Here is a 27,040-nt window from a genome sequence, read left to right on the forward strand (position 1 = left end):
CATCACTGGAAGTCGACTTCCGGTCATGCCATCTGGCTAGCTAGCATCGCCTGCATCGTCTACCTACCCGTCCATCCACTATTTCTTGCATGTTCCAATATCTTCTTCGTGCCATCTTCAGATGAAGTTTGGAAGTCGGATTTTGACGTGGCGCGACAACCGCCGCCAAGATCGTCCGTTCTGACGGGTCGTCCGGAATTGTTCCCTCAGCTTTGGAACCATCGGATCGAAATTACGAGGCTTGCCAAGACAGCCTAGAAGCGAGAGTTCCCGATTCCACAGTATCCATTTCTATTAAAGATGTACGGTGAGGCGTTCTAGGTGTACAGTATATTTTCAACAATCATTTATATGCAAGGCATATATCACAAGGAAATTCGATGAATCCATCCATCTTACTGAAAGTCGAGATCACTCCGAGATCTAATATTGAACAGTCAGCATCAGCATACGACGATTATTAAATTGTCAGGATTGGTCCAACCACATACCCGGCAGCACAGCCCGACTCCACTGTCTAAGTAATCAGAGCACGAAATAACGAATCGGACTAGGAACAATAGATTGTGTCGATTATGTACAGCTCACAAATTTTTAACAATAGCATCCCCTTTCGTATCACCGCTTCCATACATCGGGCGCGATTCCTTACCAGCGTCTCTATCGGCTTCAAACTCTTTGACTTCCCGGCTGTCCATATATTTGACGACGTTATCCGCCTGCCACTTCTTAAATGTCGCTCCTAGTCCCTCGTTCGAGTAGTCTTTGTCATTCGCCTGGTCTTTGTGGTACTTGACACGGATGAAGTCGCTATCGATGGTCGACGGGTCCAACGACAAGCTAACAAGAGCATTGATCACAGCCGTCTTCGGGATAATCTTAAACGTCCATGCCTAACGATTCGTCAGCTCTTCTATCACCCCGCCAACCATCACCATGATTCAAAACTAAACTTGCCTCTTCGTGTCTGAACTGGATCAGGTCCCGATCATTAGTCACGACTTGATACCCCCGACTCTCGGCACTGTGAAATAGCTTCGGCAGTGCGAACCACTGCCCTGCCATCTTGTACCGGTCGTCCGCGTACACGAACTGGTCATTGTACACGCAGTCCGGCGTGTACCGCCGCACCCGCGAGACCGTCGGCTTCATCTCGTACAAGGCGATGATGTCGTCGAGGAGCGCTTGTCGCGACGCCGATAGCGGGAAGGATTTCGATGGAATCGGTGTATAATCCCCTGTGGGATGCGTCTGCCGCACCTCGAAACGCTCGCCCGGGAGTGAAGAGTCGGGTGGGAAATGCGCTTTGGAGCTACCGTTTGGTGGAGGGATGGACGACGACATTGTCCTTATTGACGGTATCGTAATGGTCGATCTAGTGGTTTGGGTAAATACGGTAAGTTGCGTAGTTCTGAAGATGCGGAGGCTGCTTCGCATCATTCGTAAGACTTGACTATCCTATCCAGTGGATATGGTACCTATTCACGACTGTTCTGGCTGACTGTATTTTGTATGTCTCGGACGCCATGGTATCTGACGGCGAGTATGACGTAGTGGTTTCGAATGGATGATAACTAGAATTGTACGTAGAAGCGTGATTCCCACAGTCTCGTGGTATAGAGATTTCATCAAATTGTCATTTACATACCTAGGTACATGATTAATAGAGTTGGCATAGTTGAATTGATTAATTGTGTTCTACTAGATGATGATTCATTGAGACTCTGAGCTACATCATCAGTTGGTGTTGACCCCTTTCTATGTATGACTAAGCACCTTCCTTCTCGAGTACTGATCCTTAGGTATGTACACCGCGTACTAGAGTTAGGGGAGTTCGAATCATTTGATAATTCGTTTCTCTGTACTGGTATGTATTAATGAGAGATACAGAAGGCACCTAGATAATAGGTAATTGAAAAGACCATAGTATCCGCATTTCCAGTCATTGAAGCGAAAGGGTGGTTTAAACATCAAACATGATATCTATAAATCAATTCTATAAATATTTACAACAGCTTCCACCGCTAACACATTTGATTCATGCTAAATCTTGTGTTGTGTTAAATTATGAGATAGTGCCCCTTGTATCTGCTCAGACGATCTTGAATAAGTAACTATTAAAGATTCACCAGTCGTCAGGCCAGCTTGCTTTCTACAAAAATGCAATTCAGAGTTACAATAAGAGCAAAGGCTCGAGCAATAGTCAATAGGTAAGATTTATCTACTAACCTTGGAGGTTATAATATCTTTGTCTGTCTAGGTCATCATAAAATGCTAAATACACCTCCAATAGATAGGTATCTAGGGACAAAAGGAGTATTTATCACGATGATAAACTTACCTAGTACCTATTGCTACCTACCTAGCTAGATCTAATAACAATGATGTCAAATTCCTCAGATACTAAGATACCTTACCTACATCTCCAATGGCTTAACAAAGAGTCAACCAGGCATCCTCCGAAGTTTGGCAATCCGGCTGAACTGGCCACTCACATCCAACTGACCCTGATGGGCAGTCAAGAACACACTGGCCGGCAATTTCTGCATGTCGTGCAACATCCACAAACGGGTCACCGTCAAGAGCCGAAAGATCAAACCAAGAATGTCCATTCTGGAGGGCTAACTCCATCTGAAATGGCTTGCTAAGGTCAGGGTTATCAGAACACTTTAACACACTTCCGATATTATCATCGTTCGCTAGTAGAGGAGACTTCCACGTACTACCGCCACCACCAACCTTGACAGCCGGGGACGAGTCACCATTGTTCTTAGCTGCGCCGCAGTAGATCTCGAACCCGCAGTTGTTGATTACGTTAAGAGAGCTTCCTAGAGTTGAAGGAAGGACTGCCGCCAGGGCGAGAACACTGAGTTTGATCATGTTGCACATATCTACGATGTATGGGTTTCTCGCTTACCTGTAAGCGAGATAGTAAAATATGCTGGCAATGAATGATTCAGGAGACAATGATATGGTGGCTCGTCTCGGAAGTACATATGATATGGAAATGCGCGAAGAGCGATGGAGCTTGCTAATTCAATCATTCCTATCGTCATAGCATTTGGCTATTGGAATATATACACACGGCTGTATTGTATACTGTTCTCGGTGGCTTAGAATAATTCCATTGTATGACGAAACTCTCTAATTTATCAAACCTGGGTATAGAGTTATGGAAAGAAACAACCTCGTGGTGGGATAATTTCCTTTGTCCTATAAAATTTTGATGCTTTGCTTTATGCTTCTTACCTAAGTATGAAATTGAATAATTCTCTTTGTATCATGGACGTCAAAAATCCATCACTTTATTTGGGTTAGGTGAACATTAGTAAGGGTATTGGTGAGGTCAAGAAAGGGGGTATCACGTTACTAGGTGCAACCGCCCTTTTAAGTTCAAACTTCCGCCAATCATCGCTGTCTTAATAGTCAACTGGCCAAACATGAATCCTGTTTATCTTGACTAGAGATTTAGCGACCCTCAGCTGTATGTCATGATTTTATTCTATTTTTATGGTAGTGCACGGGAGACCAGGAGTTAACCACTAGCCTGGACGCGAAATTTGCGTGTTTGTGGGTCTGAATAGCTTCCTTCCCAGACACGCGCACCGTCCACATAAAACAACATCAATGCGAGTTACCCAGCAGGTAAATCTACGACTACCAATTGCATGTAGCTACCTCCTAAATAAATTCCTCATCACCCACCCACTCATCAAACCAAAAGAAAACCCTACACTCCAGTCCGACAAAGCCGCCCATTCTGCGACCCCCCATACCCATCCACAACACTCACCCTCCACGCCTCACTCCCCACCGTCGTCGGCGCCCAAAACACGCCCCACGGATCCCTCTCCCTCTTAACCTCCAACAACCTCGCATAATTCTCCCCATAAAACGCCTGCTGCCACTCCGGCTCCCCGGGGTCTCCCTCATTCATATACGCCCCGGCCCCAGGCGACACCTCTCTCAACAAATCCATGTACACCCTCATCGTATCGTCGCGGTCTGCAGACTGCACGGCAGCGGAGTCCATGAGCATCGCGTGCATGCGGTTGGAGCGCCAGGCCGGGTTCACGGCGCTGGTGTTGCCGGGCCAGCCTGCGACGGAGAGGGTGGGTGAGGTTAGCGTCGCGTGGAAGTAGAAGTCGTTGTCGAAGCCGCCGGAGGTGGCGGTGCGGATTGCGGAGATGGTTGCGTTCCAGAGGGTGTCGTTTTCCCAGTTTGCGCGCGGCAGGAGACGCGATCGGTACCGCGTGTTTCCTGGTGCGGGGCCGATTCCGACGCCGCGCGAGCCGTAGAGGCTGGAGGAGCGGATGGTGGGGTTGGGGAGGTTGATGTTGAGATCGGCGAGGGTGTCGTAGAGCGGCTGCATGAAGGCGAAGGCGGCGGCTGGGGTGAGGTTTGGGAATGATGAGCTTGTTGTGAAGCGGAAGGTTTGGTTCGCGCCTGGGTAGATGTACCCGAAGCCGAAACCGCCGGCATCGAGGACCTGGGCCGCGAAGCGGTAGTACGCACCTACCCCTTGCCAGAATGTTTCGGCGTCGGTAATTATGTTGGGGCCTGGGGTACTTGAGGGCTGCGAAAGTGTGAATGAGAGACTGGATGAGGATATGTTAACTGGTGGGTATGCTTTATATATGGCAGAAGTTACTATGCCGTATGTTGCTACACTAATCGTCAGCCCGAGAACATATTTCCTAGGGGCGTTTCAGGAGCACAATTTCATACCTCCGCCTCCGCCGCGAATCGCGTAGAAGAGATCCGTATTGGTGAACGGATCCGCAGTTACGAAGCTCCCCGAAGCCGTTACAACACCGAGAGAAAGTACTTGATCGGCCCCAAGCCCGTATGTGGAGGTAATGGTCGTGTGGCCTCCCGCGCTCATCCAGCCACCTACTCCGCCTACCGTACCACATCCTGGCGAGACTATAGTTGTATTGTAAGTATTCATGAAATTGTGTTCTTCCCATGACTCAACACCAGATCCGAGATGAGCAGCCATTCCGTTATATGGCCCAATACTATACGAGGGAATAAATTCCATTTCCTTGAGATGATGCGTCCAAACGCTGAGGGATCCCGCCCCTATCGACCTTCCGCCAAAATCATGTCCGGTATTTCTATATCGAGGCGTTAGAAAACTCAGCTATCATAACTTCATGAAATCGCATACGAAATAAAGGTTCTTTACTTAACGATCAGACGAATATTTTTATTCCGAGCGAAGTTGACCGCCGCTTGAATATGCCTCACATTCGTAGCATTCACAACATATTCCGGAAACCCTCCCCTTGTACAATTCCCCTGAGGATCTGAAGCGAGTGGACAAGTGCTGCCTTGGGACCATTGCGTCAATGCGACTAGGGGATCGTCAAGCCAGTAATGAGAAGACGATGCGTTTGTAAGCAAGAACGTGCATCCTGCTTGGTCGAAACCAGGCCCCTGGTAGCAAGCAGCGGCTGCGGGCTCAGGCTTGAGGAGAACGCCACCAATAGTGTCGTTCAGTCGAGTCCATTCTTCTGTGGAGGGCCACGCCTCATCGCCTGGGAAGACCTTGCAGTTAGAGACTTGACGGTCCCGTATGACTGCGGTCTCATCGCCAAATTTGATGGCAGCAAAATCACCGATATCCTCTTGGGTGAGGCGAATAGAATCGGAGAGGAGTTCTCGAGGTTTGAACGCCGCGAGGCTAGGAATAAATGCGCTTAAACAAACGAGGACGAGATTCGGCTTCATGGTTCAGAGGGCTTATAGATAGCTCACTTTACACAGTAGCTTTTCTCATGGTTTATATGCTCAGCTAGCCCCATAACGTCATGGATACGACGGCTTTTGTATATCGCTCAATGAACCATGGCCGTTTACAAGGGATGTATCGACTCCTGGGAATAGGGGTTAGATTCTTTTCCGCGAACGATCTCCGAATTACCGAGCCGTTGGGAAAAGGCACCATACACCATTGTGGTGATTGGGTCGATAACTGATTTTAGTCATGAGGAATAAGCCTGCGGGTCCATTCGAGGGTTGCTTTGGAAGCAATAGTCGTATAGGTCATCCTGTTCGTGACGACGATAATGGCGGCTCGAATCTTGGTATGTATCTCGGTTTTAGCACTGGAAAGTTAACTGGACGTATAGGGGGTATATGAGGTATACGTTACATCAAAAGGCCTAGATTCCTTGTGGTACAAATGTAACGATCTTGGGTACACGAGCCCGTAAGAAGTAAGAAAATTTCAGGCTAAACGGACTGTGTTGAATATCAACCACGGTTCGTTCGGAAGCTACATGCTGAGGTTAGATCATGTATATTACCACGAAAGCTTAACCTGGCCAACGTTCTTGGCGCCATGTTTTCCGGGTCGATTGACCCCTCGGCGGTGTCGAGTTGAAATAAACCGAATCTCCCATGATTCACGTTGCCAAGACCCGAACCGCTACCATCGTTACGCTGCTTAATAATTACCTACCTCTCGTCTACCCTCCGTCGTGCTCCGTTTATTTTTCTCTTCGCTCAACTACTCCATGCAGTAAGCAACGCGAACCTCGAATGATAATCGTCATATGATAGGCCCTAGGAGTGCCGCGCCTCTAACATGGAGGGGTCTCCAACTACTCCATAGCGGCAGAGATGCTGCTTGCTCTTGACGTTCATCTTATTAATAGTGCTTTTTGTATTAATTATTCGTGAATGACTTTACAAAAATCGTTAAGCTTGTATGAAATGAGCGAGGAATACTTACCTACCTAGGTAGGTACCCTAGTAGGTAGATAATCTGAAGTATTTCGGCATCCTGGTGAAAGGGATGCTACTCCCAAAACAATGGTTCGGGGCAACCCTCAACAAAGCTTCCAATATTTCTGGCCGTCTATCCGGAGTGTACCTACCCAAACAAGTTATGTATGGCTTCCATATCCTTTACTCAGGTGTTAGTCACTAACTCCTAGCGCCTCCAAGAGTGCGAAGCACCCCCTCGCTGACGTTACCCAGGGTCTAGACACCCTCACGTCATTCGTAAATATACCGTTATTCCTTCTATTAAATGTAGGTGGAATTGCCTATCGATGAAATCCCTGAAAACCCATGAGCGTGGGGTAGCATACAACCTCGTGTGTCCCTCGTGCCATGAGTTCTGGGCCTTGGCACTGCTACACCACTGCGATACCCTCAACCAAAAGTATCGCATGGGCTAAACAGGTGTAATTTATAGCACACTAGCGCTGCGAGGCGTTTTCTGCAGTAGCTGAGCTCCGTAAGCTATAGCAGATATCCGCTAAATTTTGGTAGACGTGGGTGGGTATTAGGCTTGGGCTGATATAGTGAGTGATTGAGTGATCGCTCAATCTCCAGGGCTACTTACCCCCTAAAAACAGACTTCATTTAGGACATCGTGAATCTTCATGATCTCATAAAAGCGCAGCACAGCAACACGTAAAATCCGACACAGGACAAACGCCAGAAATCCCCCCAAAATTCACTTTTCACCCGACATTCCGCAATTCTCATTCCACATCCCTTAACCTCTCATAGGTCTTTGAACCTCAAAAGTAGGTACCTACACCGCATCCTGCGGTTTACACTCCATCCTATGTTTCTTCCAATCCTTCCTCTGACATTCTGGGGAGCAGTAAAAAACCTCTTTGCACCTCGAGCACTTGAGAAGGTCTCCGCCTTGCTTATTATTCGTCGCGTTACAATTCCGACACTTATCAATGTGATTGAAGTCGGAGCCGTCCTGCGTCTTAAGCAGGTTCCAATCTACGACGTCTTCAATAAACGGCACCGAGAACATTGGACTGATAGCTATGCGCACCGCATATTTGGCTGCGGTTTCATCCCAGTCCGGCAAATTTATGAACCCGGGGGGTATTTTTCCCTTGCCGCAGCTGCACATGAACTTCTCACCTATCTTCGTGCTTAACGGAATGGTCGCTTTGGATCTCTTATATTCACATTTGGGGCCGTGATTCCACGTGCGACACCGCTCAGCGAGACCGGGGAGGATTTGCTTCCAGAGAACAAGCTCCTCGTCGTCAACGGCAAGAGAGCATATCTGCAGTTCTCGGAGTACGTACAAGAATGATTCGACTTCTCCGGATTCAATCATTTGTAGTGTAAATGGGATCACAGCAGCGTCTGCTACGATAGATCCCTCGGCACCATTGAGCCGTATAGAACGAACAAATATCATCATTTGATTACCGTTTTCTGGGTGCTGTAAGGCAAAGAGCCCCGTTTGACCACCTTGAAGCCCAGACGAGAGCATAAAGATGGAAAAGAGGGTCTCTTTGAAATTCAACCTTAGCGTAGGAGGCTTGGTAGATTCGCGCAATTCCCGCTCGCGGGTAGAGAATTGAAATGAGGTTAGCGTGGTCAGCCAAGCATTCTCCTTTTTATGGGATGACTCCATGTTGAGAATGGGCAGTGAGTCTAAATTAACATGCCCGTATGGCACTGTAGGTATAGAACGGTCCCCTAGTGTTACGGGATAGATAAACGGCGATAATGGCCCCGGAATAAGAGGATCTGCCAAGGATGCGATGACTTCAACATAACCCGATGTGCGTGCGATACGAGTCTTCGCAGTTTCTTGTAGAACCGGGATATGGAAAGAGACGGGACAGACTAGAGCTCTCTCGCCGAACACGATGTCAATCGAGAATGGCGATGATTGTTGTAGCTCTATCGGAACTCGTTCTGCTAAAAGCTTCTTGCCATGTTGTGATGCAGAGAAATCGATGCGGCCACATAGTGTTTTGATCTCGCCATTTTCAAGATTGGCCGTGATTTGTGTAGTGGCGTGTGCGCCGACCGTGGTGATCTTGTTTCCTGCCACGGAGCCTTCTCGGCCACTGACAAAGGGATATCCGGACCTTCCTGGCTCATATTTGGTAACAAATATGTTGGATGCATCGTTTATCGCTGTCATGTAAATGACCATGGTAGGCATGAGGTGCGTGAAAGTTCCGATGCTCATGAATGTATTCTGAATACTAAGTCCAACCTTAGCATCTCTCGGCTCAACTTGCAGAGCAGCGGACGGGACATAAAACGAAGCTACCAAAGAAGAATTTCCCTGCCAGCCAAGGGGGTCTTGAAGAACGGCTACTGAGAAATCGTCGGACTCGCGATCCCCTGATGTTTGGACTTGCCCAAATGTAACATGTACATTTGCGAATAGATTGTGCCAACCGGATGGGTTGCTCGATTTGAGAAAGCCCTCGAGTGTTGGTGCATTGATCTTGCTCATATCGCTGCTATATAGGTGATCGATGTGTTTTCTTGGCACTGAAACCGTTACGCACACTACCGCAGGTATGTCCTTCCAGGCATTGAAGCCGCCTAGAGTAGGCTTTGACTTTACCTCATCCCTTAGCCATTGCTCCGTGTATAGACCCTGAAGATGTAGCTGAGCACTTAGTTCATGGTGGTAAAGATTTCGTAGGGCTATTTTGTTCTGGTCGTCTTGCCCTATCAACCGTAACAATTCCTCCCAGAAAGATGGCCAGTCGGTAGAGGTATTTGCTTGGACATGCTTGATCAACGCGGCGAAGCTTCCTCTGTGAAAGTGCGAATACGGGTCCCCTTGAAACGGAGTATCGCTTATAAAGCGCGTAGGATCTTCATTCTCGAACATGCTAGTATAAAGCTTGAATATAGCCTTGGCGAGCGCATGTGCCTCAACGTTCAGAACCCCATAATCATTAGGGTGCTGCGAAAAATACCTGCCCAATTTCCAAGCCAATCGCGAATGTGCTTGCTGTTTGCTGTCTGAGATGGTCATGTGGTTTATCATGAGCTCATCTACATAGGACACGGATGTCGCATTCGTCCAAAAGTCAACTGGAGCTAGACCGAGAAGGAGAGATATGGTCGGTATGTGACCACAGAGAAGAGCGTCAAATTGTCGCTTTCGTGTCCCCTCTGTTTTTATTAATGTCTCTATCCATAAAGCGGAGCTTGCCGATGGCTTCAATAAAGGCAATGCCGCGACTAATAGGTTTAGTGTGCCGATATGGTCAGCCAGATTTGAGGTATCAATCACGTCAAATCTTGTTGGTGCCGAATTTTTCTTATTGTAGGCCTTAGTGTCAAATTCAATAGCCGCCACATCGAAGTGCTTCTGGAATATGTTTGTTGACTTGCGCTCCGATGTTGAAATAACCTGCAAAGCATGACTGAATGACAAAGCGTCGGATATGGTAAACCTGATATTGAGACGAGTTTCTGGGGTGTTCTGAAATGCCGCCACCCACGCGCTAAACTGTGTCTTCGCTGCTGTGACGATATTCATCACCATGTCATTGCCTTTTTTAGGGAGTAGCGGAGATGCTGGGGCCAAATTCGCAATTGCAGTTGCGAGATGGAATCCCAGAACAGGGTCTGTGCCATAGTGAAGAAGAGTGTTTGTAGACAATGTGGCTGAGAACATAGGATTTGGAATTGTTGCTTCATCCGACTTCGCCAAAGTGCCATGTTTCCAGAAGTGTTCTCGAACTTTAGGGATTTCCGTCGCGGATTGGCGTGACAATGGAGCTGCAGACCTGAGGCCAGTCAAGATAATATCAGGTTGTCCATCCGACTTACCAGTTGCCAATTTGGTAAGTCTACGAGCACGCTGTAGGTCTTCCTCAAAGCTAGCCGCGCTCTTGGACTGTGATGAGGCATACTTGATCCAGACCTGTCTGGTTTGTTGTAGCGAATTCGCGTCACAGAATTTTAGCACGGACCCATAATGACCTCTACTCCATTCGTCGAGACTGTTTGATAGAGACACTATCTTCTGTGCTTGATCCTTGATGAGCGTTTTCGATTTCTCACTGATACGTAAATGGAAATAAACATCCCAAAGGGCATCTGCATTGGTTCCATCAAGGAGGAGTGTAAAGAGGAGAACATTCCGTGCTAGGAGATGTAAGTATATATCTAGTTACACAATAATGGTTTGCTTACCTATAACGGCGGTTTCAACGTCGCAGCATGTGATATCGAGCTTTCTGGGTGCTATTTAAATATGAGTAAGAAGATAGGTATATAAATATACGATAAAATCCTGTGTGAGTAATTCTAGAGTTTCATGATTTTATATATCGAGGAGAGAATTGAGAACAACGGCGAAAACGCTTACGGAATCCTTGTTCGGTGTACAAGGTGAATAGAATATTGCGGACATCTCCGCATCCCAAGAGGAGAATATCAGCATCTACGCCTTGAGGAAAACCCCTGGTAAGGCTGACGGCGGGAGTGTTGCCAAGGGCATAGAAGTGAGTTATATAAGGGATAGTACATGGAACGTACATCTTGGCAGGTAGGTGGTAGATGTTATTGATGGAGGAGAGATATCGGGTAGGTCTAGGCCTAGGTGGATGCAAGAATAGGTAGGTACTTAGTCAACTTCTGGAATCGTGATCTATAGAGTCTTCATTCTGATGACAGGCTGAGGCTTGAGTATTAAAGAAAGGGGCACAATCAAATATATGTCAGCAACCTATGATGGCACAAAAACATCTAGCAAGTTCTAGTCAGGACGTATAAAGTTCACCGGTAGGCTTAAACTGTTTGTCGTTTGAAGAAAGACGAAGTTGATTGATATGAAGCTTAAATTGGAGATGGAAGGACGAGGGACACTAAAAGTGGACCTAGCTTAGCCCTAACAGAAGCTGGTGAAGGTGTACACATGCAGGGTTGTAGCTGCCTGACCTCCGCCTAGAAATCGCCCTATCAGCTTCAAATTTAACTTTCAACGTTTCAGAGCGCACTACGTACCGAGATACGTTAAGTAGATCCCTCCGTGCCTTCTATCTGTTTCACTTCACAAATACTAATACTCAAAATGCGCAGCGGATAAGATACGAACAAGAGATTGATTCATTATTATCACTATAATCTACGAAGCAGGAACCCAGTTGTGTGACTACATCCCGATGGTATTTTGATCCTATGGAGAAAGAAGTAACGAGGCACCGCCGCCGCTAAAATTAAAGACCGGAAAAGAACGGTCATCTTCCACATCGACGCTGAAACGCCGAAACGACCGTCCAGCCTCCCTTAGATTCCTTTTCGCCCAAACCCCGGAGTCGTCGCACCTAGATAAAAAAGATATTCCCACACGATATCGTACATGATTTTGAACCAGGCCCGGAGAGAGAGAGCAAGCTCACGACCGAGCCCTCAAGATCAAGTGTTCCACCCAAGCATAAATTTCATTATATTCCCGATCTGGTCTGCCCTGATTTCCTTCTAAATAAAATCAAAATATGAATAAATAAGACCGAGCCTCGAACGAGGATATGGCAAGAAAACAGTACGTCACTGGCATATATATATCTCTTTCTTCCAGAGCACAATCTTAAGTGCTGCCGAAGAATAAGTCGTCGTTGTTGGTAAACATATCGACGCCGTCGAAAGCCTCGTCGAACTTAGCGTCCGGGTTAAGCATCAACATCGAATCGTTATTCGTGAATTGCAACAGTATGTCATCATCATTCTCGTTCATCCCAACAAAGCTTGGAATATTTGTCGACTCGATACCGGTGCTGATGGTAAGGTCCGTGCCGCTAGAGTTGGGTTCGGCATCAAAGTATCGACTACCGGACGGCGGAGACGACGACCGAGAAAGCTCTGGAAGTTCGTTGAATTGGCTGGCTACGCTCTTTGCCGGAGACCCTGGCTGCGACGATAGCGCATCGGGACCAAGTTCCTGGTGAAGCGACATGTGCGACAGCTGTGAGACGTACGAGTGCACACTGGTCGTCGACGGGGAGTGCTTGCTGATCGGCGTATCGCCGGCGAGACTCGGCATCGGTGCAGAGGACGAGCTCATCCCCTGTAAAGAGCATGGGTTCATTGTTGTTCCTCCCATTGAAACATCCATGATGTCGTCCAACATACCGAAATCCTGGTCGATTGTCTCCGGCGAGTTTCCTTCTGAGGTATCCGAATAGCCGGATTGCGACGAAACCGACGACGTGGACTTGTTCTTCTTGCGGGTACGAGCCGACTTATCCTTGCGCTCGTCCATATCAGGTCGGTGCTTCCTGGGACGCCCACGCTTCACGACCTTCCTCACTACGCCATCAAACGCGCCGATACACATACCGCGCTGTTTGTGCCGAGTAAGCGCGTCGTGGCGAGCAAAACTATTGCCACATTCGCAAGGGTAAGGCTTGATACCCGTGTGTATCTTCGCGTGTCGTTTGAGGTCGTGCTGTCGAACAAAGCACTTGTGGCAGGTTGGACACTTGTATTGACGATCGTTCAGGTGCGTCTGTACGTGAGACTTGATGTTTTCCTTCCTGCCAAACTTCTTGTTGCAATCTTCGAAGGTGCAGGTCCACTTATTGTCTCGAGGGTCGGGGCCTTGAATGAACTGGTGAATATCTTCAAGTGTAATTCCCGTCACCGTCTTGGTTTTTTCGATATCGATGCTGGCAATACTAGCGGCGCTAGCAATGCTCGCCATAGACTCGTTTCGACGATGCTGATGATGAGGGGACCCACGGCGAGATGGCCTTTCGATTGAAGATGATCCATGACCAGCCTGCAAGTCAGATTCTGAGCTAGGTAGACGCATATCAGGCTTGTAGTCGAAAGAGCCGTTGAACTCGCTCATGTGCGGTGTGATAGGCGTCGAGTGTCCGGAAAGGTCCGAGCTAGCACTGAAGGATTGTGAAGAGGCGGGAAGTCCATCGAAAGCGGTGTCGATCCTGAGACCATTATTGCCGATATGGTTCATATCTAGGAAATCTGCCATTGGGTCTGATGGCGGGTTGAACGCTTCTAGTAAAGGCATTGCGTTGGATCTATTTGGCATGGGCATTGAAACTTGTTGGGCTTCGGCTGCTTGCCGCATCTCGTCGAAGGTTGTTCGCGACCGTCGGTTTGCAGGTTGTCTTGTTGGCTTAACGGTTTCTTCCATCGACTCGTCGTAACCTTCCGAGAATCGTTGCGGTTGAGGTGGTTGAACATGCTTTATGGTCCTATCATGTGGAGTATCGGTGGGGGTAAGCGGGAAGTAGTCTAGTTTCAATCAGCTCCATATCCTCCTTTCAGTTTGAAGGGTATGCTTACCTGCGGCATTCTGTCGAGGAGGTGTTAAAGGTCTCTGGATCTCAAGTCCCAATGTCTCGAATTTGCTAACTCTGTCCATGATTCCATTGCTAATTCGACGGGAGCTCCTCCTAGTGCTAGAAGTCTCTCCCTCCGAAATCCAGCCAGGACCACCCGTAGGGCTATCCTGGAAGCTCATGAAAGTGGGTGTGGACATCGCACTAGACGGGAAGTGGTCGAAGTCCTGAGACGCTGTCATGTTATTGGAGAAGTTCTCCTGGTTCTTCTTCATAATGGCATCCATCTGGCCATTATACATCCCCAAGCTTAGCTGCATTTCCTGCTGGCTTGGGAGATTGCCAAAGCCTTGTCCATCAAAGCTTTGTGCCTGTGGTGTCCCATGAGGGGACATCAGGTAGTTGTCTTCGCTTGCCAAGTTCGCGTATGCTTGCTGGGGGCCCGGGCGAGGCATGCGTTGCTGCTGCGCTTCTCGCAGCACATGCTGTGATGTGATTGATCCTGTGTTGTTAGTAGCGTTACTTACCGTTTGGAATTCCTGCCGTTGTGGTACTGTCGGTGATTGCATCTGGTGTTGGTGTTGTCGTCTTGTGTCCAAGCTCATGCCCCGGCGATGGGCCATTCGCGAACGTTGTTGTTGTTGATGGTGCAGATGCATGTTGGGCAGGTTGGACGCGATCTTCGTCGTCTCAAAGCCTGTTGGTGTCGAATTTTGTCGTCTGTGTTGTCGATTTCGGGCCTGAAGACCGCCTCGGGGCGGATGTGACAGCATTGTGGTTAGAGTCGAGTTCGGATGGGAGGCCATTGTCGATAGATCCTGGTTTGCCGAATGGGCTATCAATTGATTCCGAAACTGCAGGTATCCGTCAGTCATCCAATTCTCGGGTCATTGTTATGGAACTCGGAATCGAGAGTAAAGAGTCAAGAGTCAACGGTGAAGAAATCAACAATCGGCTTACCTCACGCAGCGCAAGCCAGTCTGGCCGGGCAATTGGTTCTTAGGTTGTCTTCAGCAGCAGCAGGCGAACTTGGCAGACGAGAACTAGAAGTTTGTAAGTGATGCCTTACTTAGGCAGATCAAATAGGTATCAGTGAGATGTTAGTTCTCTCTCTGGTCTTGTTAGATGATCTAGAGATATTCTTCTATAGAAGCTTTTGAGCTTTCGAGCTGTTGACTCCTACAACTAGTAGAAGTAAATGTGAAAGTGGATAAAAGTTCTAGGATAGATGATCTTGCTATGCAAGATAAGGCAAAAAGGTAGGGAACCTTGAAAGTTTGATGTATGTGAGAGGAGTTTGTAGTTTGTAGATAGTATATTGAATGCAGCTTCTATGCGAATTTTCAGGGAAGGGTCGCCGGGGTAGCGTAGCTCAATGTTGACGGTCGCTGCAACCCGTTGCTACAGCGACAGCGCATGTGTAAATCATTGGCCAATAATGGTAGGACCAGGAAGTTGCAATGTCTTGCGCCAACCAATCAACGTACGATGCATAACCATATTGAGCTTAGCGTTATCCTCGGCCCGCAACAGGCTTAACAGCTTATGCAGCTGTGCAAAGCTGGTGCAAGAACGATGTCGTTTCATAACCGAGTTGGGTTAGACCGAAGAAAGTGATTGCCCGATCTCAATTCGATTACATTTTTCTTTCCCGTGAGTCTTGACAGAAACGTCATTTTTACAGTCTGGTAGTCTGGGTATTTCTTGAAGATATCCGTACTTTCCTCGATCTTATGTTTAAGACACGACATTCAAACAACATGGATTTGAAAATTATGTTATTAAACTTACATAATAAAAAGACGATGAAGATCGCGATGATAGGCTATTCCAGCGAAATCAGACCTCTTTCGTTTGGGACAAACTGCATCCTTCAACAACCTTGCTTTTACCTTACGATAAGACCTCGGTAACCATCAACTTAGATGCTAGGTACGTACTTAAGAAGAATAATAAAATTGAACATCCCTTTCGGACGTTTGATGTTTGAATGAATTGAAATATAAATTGTCATAATCCATTGAGTCAGGTCGTCTCAGCCGCATTGGTTTTACCAAGCACTACTAGGTAAGGCTATCCGAAATCAGGCATCCCTTTTACTACCTTAAATTTACGAAGGGATATTGTATTGAATTATTATCAATATCTTCAAGAAAATTCATATGTAGTAAGTGACTATTATTAGAGCGATCAACTAGGTATGTAAGTAAGCGGGGAGACTCCAGCTCTTCAGGCGGAAAATTTACGAGAAGTGGGCTTTGACAAAGTCCAAAAAGTATTAAGAGCAGGGCAGGAATATCTGCTCAGAGGAGGCGCCAGAACGATTATCTAATCACTTACCTAATATGCTTAGCTAACAAAACTGTTACTTACTGGAAGCCATAATCCCGTAACTAGTAGGTATTAAAAGTTGTAACTGTGATTAAGGGATTATGATTACTACCGGGTAGAACGTAGGTAGGTAATTGAAGAACTAACAAAACATTCACCGAACAAGTTGCTATTATTATATTGATGGGAGCCAAAACTACGAGATCAAAGAATTGAACCTGACAATCCGCGGTTTCGGCTAAATTTAGGGCTATTGTGTTACCAACGGTGACGTCAGTTATGTCCTTTCCTTAGTACTCGGCGGCGGATGTGGCTTCATTAGGTACCTACCTAGGTACCTAGGTAGGTTTCATGTTACCAGAGCTCTTCTTAATTATTAGCCATAATACCAGATTTCTATCGTACTGTAGACGTTAACGCCGACCGGAATCCTATTCTTAGTGTTATAGACTATATCTATGATATCTCATCTGCAACTGGTGTTGAGTGTGTTCGTCGAAGTTGAACGGAATGCTATCTTCATCAATGCGCGAACCGGAAGTCAAGCCTCCTAGAACCTTGGAGTTTAGTCGTTCTCCTATACTCGACCTGCTGCTCCTCTGTCAACGCGTTCCATGCGCGTTCCTTCTGTTTGTTCCTCCAGACGTAGTATATTTTCGTTAGCAAGAACACGAGGATTGATACAAGATTAATTGCTAGAAGAGCCGTGTTGCCCCGGCGATAAGCCGGCTTATCATCATCGCGGTAAATATACGAAGCGTACACACTTCCGGTTTGGACGCTCATCTAGCACTATGTTAGATATAATACTCATGTACACCACCGGGATCTGACCTACGTTATATAAAGCAGCTGAGACTGTTCGTGTGCCGACATTGTTGGAATTCTTGGAACACCAGCCTACAAGGATCGCATCTGGTGAAGCGTCAGCCCAACAACTCATACCAAGGGGGAAGGAGGTAAGAGAATACATACGGCAATATGGGTAAGACAATAATGTCATGATAATCGCGTAAGTGCCCCATCTATCTTCGACTACCCCACTCCAAAACCTGAGAGCGAAGATGCATGGTAGGGTCCAAAGGGGCTGTGCGATAGCTACGAGTGATCGCTCGTTTAACCATTCGGATACTCTAGTAATCAGGAGCAAGTTCATGATATGAAACACATCCTACGAGAAATTAGCCGGTGTTGATTACGATGCTATCATCGTTTGTGCTTACTGCTGGAATAGTCAAGAGATTGGTGTCAAATGTACCAAACCCAAGGGATCGGAGGGTAAGAGTAAGGTAAGTTTTCGGTGGTGACTGTGGCACGTAGGCAAATAGACCAATCGCGTATAACGGCCATAAGTCGTAGTCTTTCAAGGCTTCCCATAGCCGCGCTGGCGTCAACGCTTGGCGATTGTGCATGTCTCCCTTAGAAGGATCATCACGGAGCACTCGATTAACGACGATCGCCTCTTCTCGTTCTGTGAACCAACCGTTCGGGCGAAACCACGTTTTGGTCTGTACAGCAGATGCGGGCATCATGAAAAATGACGCCACTCCAACACATAGAGTGATTAAGCCTTCGACTAAAAACAACCACCGCCAACCTTCCCAACCGAAGAGGCCTCTGAGACGTAATAATCCAAAAGCCATCAAGGATGTTATAATGCCTGTCACCGAGAGGGTTGTCCAGAAGTAGCTGAGACGTATTGGTAGTTCGCGCGATGTGTAGAAATATGAGAGCCATAGTACCAGATCGGGAATGAAGCCTCCCTAGACGAAAATTAGATCGAGGATACAAGAGCAAAAGTTCGGATAGGATGTTCTACCTCAAGGAACCCAAGCAAACTTCTTGTTAGTAGGAATGATCCACGACCGGTGAGAGCGCACTGAGAAATGGCGACAAATGACCACAGAACCATCTGCATGGGAATCCAACGATCTGGACCTACGGCCTTTGATACGAGCTGCGAAGGTAGCTCAGCAAGCAAGAAGGAGACTAAGAATATAGAGTGCCCATAATTATAGTCTACAGAGCCGTCAGTAAAGCCGTTGCTTGGTACTTGGTAGATATCGGAATATATGTTGTTCGAAGATGCCTTCTAGGCATATTAAAGGCATACAATCGCAAGCACGATTAAGAACCTCAAGGAGATAAAATCAAAATACGAGAAGTCATACCATTAGTGTCTAGACCAAGATCATCCAACATATTGTCTGAAACGGCCTGTCCAAGATTTCCGCGGTCTACTTGCAATCCGAAAAACATCACGCACTGAACAGGGACGACAAGTCAGCAACTACCGGGATAGATCACGTAGACGGTCTCCTACCGCCCATAAACAGACTTTCCAGTCAAGTTTCCGAACGAGTTCTTTTTCTTCTTTGGCAGACCACTCGAGTTTCGGGTTATAGACATGTCTACACTCATACTGGCAGTTTTCGTAGACCTGTCGCCAATACTCTGCAGTTTCTGTGTCTAGGAATGGGTTTTCTATATCTGGAACGGAATCCTCGATTCGGAGACTTTCACCGAGTAGAGCTGTGGGGCTCCCCGGAGGCGTCGTGTCTAAGGATCCATAATTCTTCTGCTCATCCGGGTCGGTGGAGGAGAGTGGTTGATAGGACATCTTAGTGGAAAGCCGAGGAAAAGATGGACGAGAGGACTCTACGGCACTGAAGTCTGACAATTCGATATTTAGGTTATCGTCATTGGCGAGCGAATTACTAGACGAAGTAGAAATAGCCGGATCAACCGTGTCTCTTCCCAAGCCGGTCGGGTGCACGGGAAGAGACATGGCAAGAGGGCTGCAACCCCTGGGGACACGGTATTTAACAGTCAAGAGGATTTACAATGCCAAAATGTGTAGATAAGTATGTGAGAATAGGTGGGATGGATGACGTGCTACCTAGCCGCTGCTCACGCGGGCTTTTAAATGTTTCGACTGGTGACCAACTTCCCCCAAAAGGCGAAATGCTGATCTGGAGGTTGTTGGCTACCATCCACGACGCATCGATAACGAATCTCGCATTCGAGTAGGAAACTCGGATGGAGATGTGTGTCGGATAGTAGAATTCCCATCTTCCACCCTATGAGAAAATAGGAAATGGGATTTAGGTAATGATAAATCCATGTCTATCATCACAAGATTATTCAAATTGAATTGAAGATTGCAAGGGTGGGTGTTGAGGCTGAACGAATGATATGCAGGATATGAGATTTGGTGATTCCGATTTAAATTTCATCATTTCCAGATATTTGCACCGCCATAAACTGCAGAACACTGGCCACAGTGGATACACTAGCCACAGTTGGAGGATCCGGGTACTATGTATTTAAAACATGGTTGTACCTATGTATCTTGTCTGCCTGGAAGAAGTACACATGTATTACAGATGTATTAGACTATTAACATGTGACGTCAAACAGATTCCGTCGCCGTCCGTCAAACCGGACAAGAATCGACAAGCGTTTCAATACGAGCGCCAAGACCGGGTTGAACCCCACTCCCCAAAGACGCTCATCCACTCATCTTGATCCGTGGACGCTAATCGACGCTAATCTTTTCTAAATCGTGTGAATAGTAAGAAGTTGCAAGTTACAAATAATGGATACGGCTACACAGCCTACCCTTATTCAGCGGTTCAGCAGGTTGCACAGCGATGCACAGCCGCCTTACCTAACAATTCATAGCATTTCTCAACTCTACTTACACTTCAGCTCGGTACACTTAATGAACTAATCCAACTATTCAGCATTGTTCCTCGTTCAGCTCGTTCTTCTGTTTTTGTCATAGTAAATTTACATACATCTCTAACCTTTAAACGGCCCGTCTTTGCTCGTTGTGTTTTCTTGTAACAGTCGTCCGTTTTTCCTTGTTTCTATCGTTTTAGAAATTTAACAATTTAACAATCTACGAACCCAAAAAAGAAACAATCGTTCTTCCGTCTGTCCTGTCGCATTACCTACTCTACTCTTGGCTGGCCAGAGAATCCGAAAGAAAACCAATCATCACCTAAATCCGTACACGAAACCTCGACATATCGAACGCTGTACAACGCAAATATGCAATTCGCCGCCCTCTCCCTGTCTCTTTTCGCGGCCTTCGTTGCGGCTCAGAACTCCACCTCCCTCCCGGATCTCGTCTCTCAACTACCGTCATGCGCCGCGGCCTGTCTGTCTAGTTCCGCGAAGAGCGCCGGGTGCTCGGCGGAGGACTTCACCTGCCTCTGCGGGAACAACAAGGACAAGTTCATCTCCAGCATCACCGGCTGCATTGCTCTGTCGTCCGGGTGCTCCCAGAGTGATATCGGAAGTAAGTCATACATGGATGCCGAAGAAGAATTCTACCTTTAGGTCAATATATTAACATAATATTTCCAGAGCTCAGCACCCTCGCTCCCGAGATCTGCACCGCCGTAGCGGCGAACCCGGACGCCTCTGCCGTTGCGTCGGCATCCAAGATCGTCAGCTCCGCCATCGGCACTGCTTCTGCCACCTCGACTCCCGGCGCCGCCGTCAGACCCGAGGTCGGAATGGGACTCTTCGGAGCCGCTGCCCTAGCCGCCTTCGCGCTGTAAAGCCCCCGAGCGCACACCATCACATCTCGATTTAGATTTCACGATCATTGATGACCCAGGATTAGGGCGGGTGGTTGTATTTTAGATCATCATAGACTGGTAGGATGGGTCGCTATCTACACGGTTAGGAATAACTCGGGGATCAAGGACATACTATAAGATGTCGGTTTGGGGTTTATAGGATTTACATATCGGATCTTGGATGTCCATGATCCATTAATACACGTACATACTGTGTTTCTACCATTGTATTTCGATGCCTACCTATTTGAGTGAATAATACCTAAGGCTTAGTTGGGCGTAAGGTCGATTCTCATTGGCGCTGTTGGTGTCTTGTCTATAGCTTATTGCCCAGGTGTACAACGTAGGAGGCCGTGACGGTTCGCGTCATAATTCAAAGAGGCTAGGTAATATTAGTCCAGACCAACCATATTACCGCCCAGTAATGTGAGTGGTACCCCTAGGTTAGTATCTAGGTATGTAATAGATTTGTAAGTCTTGATGTAATATTCTTATTATAGCTCCCCTTCTATTTCACTTAAAGTGTAAGCAATAGCCTGAGCTTGGGTTCGTTGAGAGTATAGCTAGTCCATTTTAGCATCTACCTACGTAAGTAGCTATCTAGTACATTTGGTTCGATAACAACGATGTAGTCTAACTCTAGGCTATTGTTCCCTCTTGAAATATATGCTATCGCCTCGATTTACATGTCCCGGTTCTTTGCCTTGAAGCCTTGCCTCGAAGTCGTCGAAGCATTTCTCAGAGTGTGTGAGGCATGGTTTGCATTCTCTCAACTCGACACCCTCCTTTTGTTCACAGAACACCCATTCATCTTTTTCTGGGAAGAGTACCGGCATGATTGGCAATGGTGTACAACGCTTTGCTGACCCTGTTGTAGATGAAGCAAGTTCCATTTTATCTATCAGTGAATAGAGATGGTCGTAATTGTGAGGGAAGCAATAAGCAAGTAGATCTCTGAAGCTAAGCACCCCGTTCTTTGTTCTTGCGTACTTGACAATATCTAGCCGGTAGTCGACATTCAGGCTTCGGAAATAAGGAGGGGCCTGTTTATCATTATCATCAACAACCGTTACCTCGACGATCAGTTCATTAGTACTTGTGGTGTCATAACAACGGCTCAATACCAACTTGAAATCCACCATAGCACCATATCGGAAGCCGAGTTCTATCAGTCGGTATGCGTACCCCATTTCATATCCACCAGGGTAATCTTCAGGTATCCCCAGCGACGCAACTTCGGGTGTTCTCCTAAGAAATAATCGTCTTATGATCCAACCCCATAGATCATATATGTTATCCGATGCACTACCTATCTTAGATACCCTAACTTCCATATTAGGCGATATTCCGGCTTCAAATAGCATTTCCAACATTCGGAACGCCCTGAAACTGTGTAGTCTGCCGGAGACACTCGAGAAAACAGTGTCCACAATGAGGTTCATTAATAATGGATCAGTCTGATGAAGATCCTGTAGGTCGCAGCGGCCGTCCTTTTCAAAATACTCAATTAGCAGATATTTTGCGACTAATATCTTAACAACTTGAGCCGGTGTTATAGATATTTTCCACGAGATGGGAAAGTGATGACGAGAACCCCTACTGGTAATAATATTGGTCCATATATTGATTCTGCCATTGTCTGGATCTGTGTGAAGTCTCCGGGTTGCGATTACATCGGCCTGCTCTATGAAGTCTAAAAATCTAGCTGTTGACCTTAGTCTTCCTGTATATAACATAGGGCCACGGTTGATTTTGGCCAAAATGAACAATTCGATTATTCCCATAAAGTCGCGTATAAACCGACACTCCAACATCGGGTTTGGTGGACCTGGAGAATAAAACAGAACACTGTCTATAGACTTTGCAAAAGCAATGAAGACTTGACATTGTCGGTCGAACATGTCGATATCATCAATATAGGTTTTGATGAGGTTTGTAGTATCTGGCTGGCAGATAAATTCCGAAACTGTTGAATGCATGAATGATACACTCATATCTCCCCTAAAGGTCTCTCCTCTCACAGCGGGTCGGGTTTCAAGGAAACCTTTGCATCGGCCATTTACCTGGCGGCTCGTGTTGACTAGATATCTTTTGAGATCTTCCTCTAGCAATGGTTCCATGGATAGCTTCGTGGCGAGATCTGGGTCTTTAGATAAGTCGCCTAGGAATTTATACTGCAGTAAGGATCGTCCGAGAAAAGTGAAGATCAAAGTCTCGAATGCCTTTCGGCGGTCGTACTCTGGGATAGACTCGAGGAGGTGCTGGTACAGGCCTTTCAATTCTGTCGGGAAGGCCTCAACTTTTCGCTCAAGGTCTTCAAAATCATCTCCGTTAAGCACACCCTGTTCTATGGTGGCTAGAACGACGCGGACCCAGAGAAAGACACCTTTAGCCTTGGTAACAACCACTTCGGCCAAGATACTAAGGGCGGTAGTATCAAGTGGAGTAGATAAGTCTTCGATTTCATCAAACCTGTCCATGATAAATTTCTTGATGTCGGCATGCGTCCACTCATGGATTCGAAGATTTGGACTTCCCTCAAATTTAACTTCGAATTCATTCCATTCTCGGCTCGAGACACATATCTTGAGATGATTGGAACTGTGTTCTGTCCATCCAATGATTTCCTGTATCAATTCGAGAGGACGTCCGTCAAACTCGTCAAGGCCATCTATGAAGAATATCATTTTATGTTCCTTGAAGGCCTGGGCACTTCTTAGTAGATTATTCAAGGCCGTTCTGTTAGCAGTTTCCTGGGGGAACGCAATTGGGATCAATCTCGGCGCCGCTTGCAGGATTTGATAGAGTAAAGACTTTACCATTCCCGCTAAATTCTTCTGTTCGTCTTCTCCCATTTTCCAGAAGAAGGCCTTGGCGCGGATGAGTTGTTTTTCTCCGGACCAAGACCTGAGTCTCTCAAGGGTGACTTCATTCTCGCATATGAACTTCATCAGAGTCGACTTCCCAGCCCCAGGTTTTCCTGCTATCCAGAAGATACTCCTCTTGCGCGAGGCCGCGTCTTCTTCTAACCATGTGGTGAATTCTCTATGTTTTTGATACTTGGCTTCTGCAGCTACTTTTGCCCAGTCCCCCATTTCCTCACCATTTTCGGAGGATGCTGGACCATGAAGCAACCACTCAAATGTCTTTCGATGCGCGGTGCTGACATTTTCGAAACGATTATGCATTTGAGGATCTCGCAAACCCTGCAAGATAGCAAAGTTCTGCAATGGGGCTTCGACGGCTTTCTGAACTCTACAGAAGAAATCTGCCATGTTTGCAGAGTCAAACCTGAAATTATGCTGAAGTTTTTGCACTTGGTCTCTCAGGTGTAATATATCTTGCTGGGTCATTGATGTCGTACCCAGAGTCTCATCTAGTTTCCGCACCAAATCTGAGCTAGAAAGATATTAAAAACTGGAATTTGATCCCGTACCTGACAATAAACTTACTGAGACATGCTGTTAATCTGTACGTTCAACTGTTGTCTGTATCTGTCAAGATCTGCTTGAAGCTGATCTCGTTCCTTCTTCTTTCTCATATTCCGCAGTGCTCCCGTCACTGCTCCCGTCATTGCCTCTAATTTTCCTCCCGGTTTCTTTAGTTTCAGATCATCTAGAAGCACCAAGAGTTTGTTAGAAAGCTGACTGCATTGCTGCGCAAGCTGGCAAAGTGCCCTCTCATCGTTGGTTAGACCAGAGGTAGGCAATTGATTCATCACCCTAAGACTCAATTCTCGCATCTCTTGCGCTATGAAACCAGCATTCTTGTTGGCATTGGTGGTTTCTTCACCAGATTCGTAAAGCTCCTTCGCTGTCGCAACCACTTTATACCCACATTCTATGAGTTGGAGTATATTGGATGCCAAACCAAGAGCGGCTACGGCCTCCATGCTGTAATTTTATCTTTCAATATAACCATCACCAAGATATTCACAAATACTGATTATGCGCAACTTTTAGATAATTTCTGTCTCGTTTTACTGATATGAACGAAAGTGAAAGGATGGGGAATGGATCCAGATGAGATGAGGGGTAAGCAGTTAGGCGACGATGCTACACCACAGGTAGATTGGGTCGAAACAGAGTCGTTTACAATTAGAGGTAGCTAACATGATTCTTTTTACTAGAAACTTATTAGAACTACATAGAAGTTTGATATCAGATTAGGATAACGCGTTTACCTCTGTTGAAGCTATACTGAGTTTATTACGCCAAAATTCGGCATATTCAAGCCTGCCGGTAGGTAAAGTACCTTAGTAGGCACTTAGTAGGTACCTACCTAGTACATAAAATACAGGGGTATCCACCAATCAGATCGAAGGTTCCCTACTTTGCTTGTGTCTGATTGGCTAGAGTTACTGGGATGCAAGCTGTATTTAAGGTTGATATGAGGTACTCCGACTATAGTATGTTCCAAGGTTTAGGTGCCTATTAGGTAGGCAGTTATTAGGTACCGTAGGTAAATACCGTAATAAACGAGAGGTTCTGTAGGTAGGTAGTCTATAATTTGTATTCTTACATAACATTAGATAGGTGATCCCCAAGATTAGGGATTTTACGGCTTTGATCTTATCGAATTCACCCGTCTATTTCAGGTCATGTATGGCACCGTTTGTTGATCGCCTCGTGCTCATAGCCTTCTATAACTTCGTAACTCATGTCGGCTGGCAATAATCTTGATGCACTAGAGAATTATCGACCGGTGAAGCACACAGAGGCGTTTAGGGGTAGAGAGGGGAACTTGTAAGCAGCCACACCGTTCCAATTGGGTACGCTGCTTGATGCAAAGTATCAATATTTTTATTGATATGGATCCCGCTTATCAAGTTATAAAACTGAGTAAAACAGACCACTTCCGGGCGCTTCAGCTGTAAGTTATTACAAGTAGATGCAGGCTCTAGGCCGAGGTCCTGTAAGGTATCGGTGCTCGCAAGCAGATCTGAGTCAGAAACGCGCATCCCCTCACTCTCAAACACGTCTTCCATTTAATGAATGAAGAGCGGTCTGAACGCTTTACCATGGGTATGTTAAGTTTGGGAACCTTAGATATTCGCTGAATGGTGTGGGAGAGGAACTCGCGACGCGGGCTGGAACTTCTACCCGTCCTCGGGTCTTGCAAAGCAGTTAACTCACAGGGGACTTTAGCGCATGGTTATAGCGAGCGAGTACCTACCTAAGGTACCTAATTTTTCAACTAATCAGATCATTAGGTACTTGCTGTTAAATAAATGCGCAATCTGGTTGGCTGAAAGACACTATAATGATGCGCTGAGACCTATGTAAATCTCCTATATTCTGTACAGCTTCCCGTCCTTCACAATCTCTTCCGTTACAACATCTAAACAACCACAATCCGAATGCCGGCACCAGAGAAAGCCAAGATATGTCCATGGCTTAGTAAGTTAAAATATCAATTATATTTTAATCAATTATCAAACTAAACTTCAGTGATTCTATGTCCTACCTACCTGTTAAGAGGCATATCCGTGTTACGGTGGGGGTAAGCATTAATAGTGAAATAAACAGTCCCAACGCTCTGGTCCCGGGTTGTCCCGAATCACACACACATCTGTACCTCCGTCGCGCTACCACGGAAGCGGGAACTCCTTCCCACCTTCACCGCATGCACAGCTAAGAACGAACCCTGTATATTTATGACAGAGATCTCGGGGATTTTATTACCGGCTGAACCGATCCAGCACGAACCCGGCTTGGCGCTATGCCATAGGCTAGTTATGATCTACGGTGCAATGTCGGTCCCGGGTCCGGTTTGCTGGCTTCCACTTCGGCTGGTACCGAATGTGGCTTCAAGCCCTATTGATATTGAATCGGGGAAGTACGATTCATTAGTGTATAGACTACCTAATGGCCGCCTTACAGGCCGCAGCAATTCTTATATCAATTATGTACTTACCTCTTATATTGATGTTGATCGGTCCGTGGGGGCTTGCATGTGTCACAACCCCCTTTCACCGTTCAAGAGCTCCGGACACTGTCTGCCGGATTCGGATATGTCCCTCAGCAGATTTCGAAGTTGATGACGTAATTG

General features: G+C 46.6%; 8 protein-coding genes across 8 annotated transcripts; 1 reads left to right on the top strand and 7 right to left on the bottom strand.

Annotated features, from left to right (window-relative positions):
- Positions 1–265: 265 nt before the first annotated feature.
- On the bottom strand, positions 266–1,698 carry GGS22DRAFT_158715 (uncharacterized protein). The gene has a single exon (XM_047960685.1). It carries the CDS (start codon positions 1,438–1,440, stop codon positions 880–882), a length of 561 nt encoding a protein of 186 aa, XP_047820633.1. The 5' UTR covers positions 1,441–1,698; the 3' UTR covers positions 266–879.
- A 735-nt stretch (positions 1,699–2,433) lies between these two features.
- Positions 2,434–2,880, bottom strand: GGS22DRAFT_186873 (uncharacterized protein; the record flags this gene model as incomplete). The annotated part of the gene is made up of 1 exon (XM_047964516.1): positions 2,434–2,880. One exon carries the CDS (start codon positions 2,878–2,880, stop codon positions 2,434–2,436), a length of 447 nt encoding a protein of 148 aa, XP_047820634.1.
- A 593-nt stretch (positions 2,881–3,473) lies between these two features.
- GGS22DRAFT_158717 (FAD-binding domain-containing protein) lies at positions 3,474–6,409 on the bottom strand. The gene is made up of 3 exons (XM_047960686.1): positions 5,192–6,409; positions 4,729–5,120; positions 3,474–4,665 (listed from the first exon to the last, which is right to left on the bottom strand). The coding sequence occupies exons 1-3, from the start codon at positions 5,734–5,736 to the stop codon at positions 3,731–3,733; spliced, it is 1,872 nt and encodes a 623-aa protein (XP_047820635.1). The 5' UTR covers positions 5,737–6,409; the 3' UTR covers positions 3,474–3,730.
- Positions 6,410–7,370: 961 nt separating this feature from the next.
- Positions 7,371–11,562, bottom strand: GGS22DRAFT_117733 (uncharacterized protein). Its single transcript, XM_047958141.1, has 3 exons — positions 11,129–11,562; positions 10,954–11,004; positions 7,371–10,905 (listed from the first exon to the last, which is right to left on the bottom strand). The coding sequence occupies exons 1-3, from the start codon at positions 11,298–11,300 to the stop codon at positions 7,556–7,558; spliced, it is 3,573 nt and encodes a 1,190-aa protein (XP_047820636.1). The 5' UTR covers positions 11,301–11,562; the 3' UTR covers positions 7,371–7,555.
- Positions 11,563–11,757: 195 nt separating this feature from the next.
- On the bottom strand, positions 11,758–15,334 carry GGS22DRAFT_158725 (uncharacterized protein). The gene is made up of 4 exons (XM_047960687.1): positions 15,027–15,334; positions 14,071–14,920; positions 11,842–14,019; positions 11,758–11,774 (listed from the first exon to the last, which is right to left on the bottom strand). The coding sequence occupies exons 2-3, from the start codon at positions 14,870–14,872 to the stop codon at positions 12,350–12,352; spliced, it is 2,472 nt and encodes an 823-aa protein (XP_047820637.1). The 5' UTR covers positions 14,873–14,920; positions 15,027–15,334; the 3' UTR covers positions 11,758–11,774; positions 11,842–12,349.
- Positions 15,335–16,614: 1,280 nt separating this feature from the next.
- GGS22DRAFT_158727 (allantoate permease) lies at positions 16,615–19,577 on the bottom strand. The gene is made up of 7 exons (XM_047960688.1): positions 18,721–19,577; positions 18,569–18,662; positions 18,217–18,416; positions 17,621–18,160; positions 17,373–17,568; positions 17,236–17,312; positions 16,615–17,183 (listed from the first exon to the last, which is right to left on the bottom strand). Exons 1-7 carry the CDS (start codon positions 19,183–19,185, stop codon positions 16,920–16,922), a joined length of 1,836 nt encoding a protein of 611 aa, XP_047820638.1. The 5' UTR covers positions 19,186–19,577; the 3' UTR covers positions 16,615–16,919.
- A 394-nt stretch (positions 19,578–19,971) lies between these two features.
- On the top strand, positions 19,972–21,266 carry GGS22DRAFT_158729 (uncharacterized protein). Its single transcript, XM_047960689.1, has 2 exons — positions 19,972–20,703; positions 20,772–21,266. Exons 1-2 carry the CDS (start codon positions 20,454–20,456, stop codon positions 20,966–20,968), a joined length of 447 nt encoding a protein of 148 aa, XP_047820639.1. The 5' UTR covers positions 19,972–20,453; the 3' UTR covers positions 20,969–21,266.
- A 298-nt stretch (positions 21,267–21,564) lies between these two features.
- GGS22DRAFT_117799 (uncharacterized protein) lies at positions 21,565–25,316 on the bottom strand. Its single transcript, XM_047958142.1, has 3 exons — positions 25,173–25,316; positions 24,442–25,114; positions 21,565–24,388 (listed from the first exon to the last, which is right to left on the bottom strand). Exons 2-3 carry the CDS (start codon positions 24,879–24,881, stop codon positions 21,634–21,636), a joined length of 3,195 nt encoding a protein of 1,064 aa, XP_047820640.1. The 5' UTR covers positions 24,882–25,114; positions 25,173–25,316; the 3' UTR covers positions 21,565–21,633.
- Between the last annotated feature and the right edge of the window lie 1,724 nt (positions 25,317–27,040).

The sequence above is a fragment of the Annulohypoxylon maeteangense genome (genome assembly GCF_022496945.1).
Source record: "Annulohypoxylon maeteangense strain CBS 123835 unplaced genomic scaffold GGS22scaffold_5, whole genome shotgun sequence".
Lineage (NCBI taxonomy): Eukaryota > Fungi > Ascomycota > Sordariomycetes > Xylariales > Hypoxylaceae > Annulohypoxylon > Annulohypoxylon maeteangense.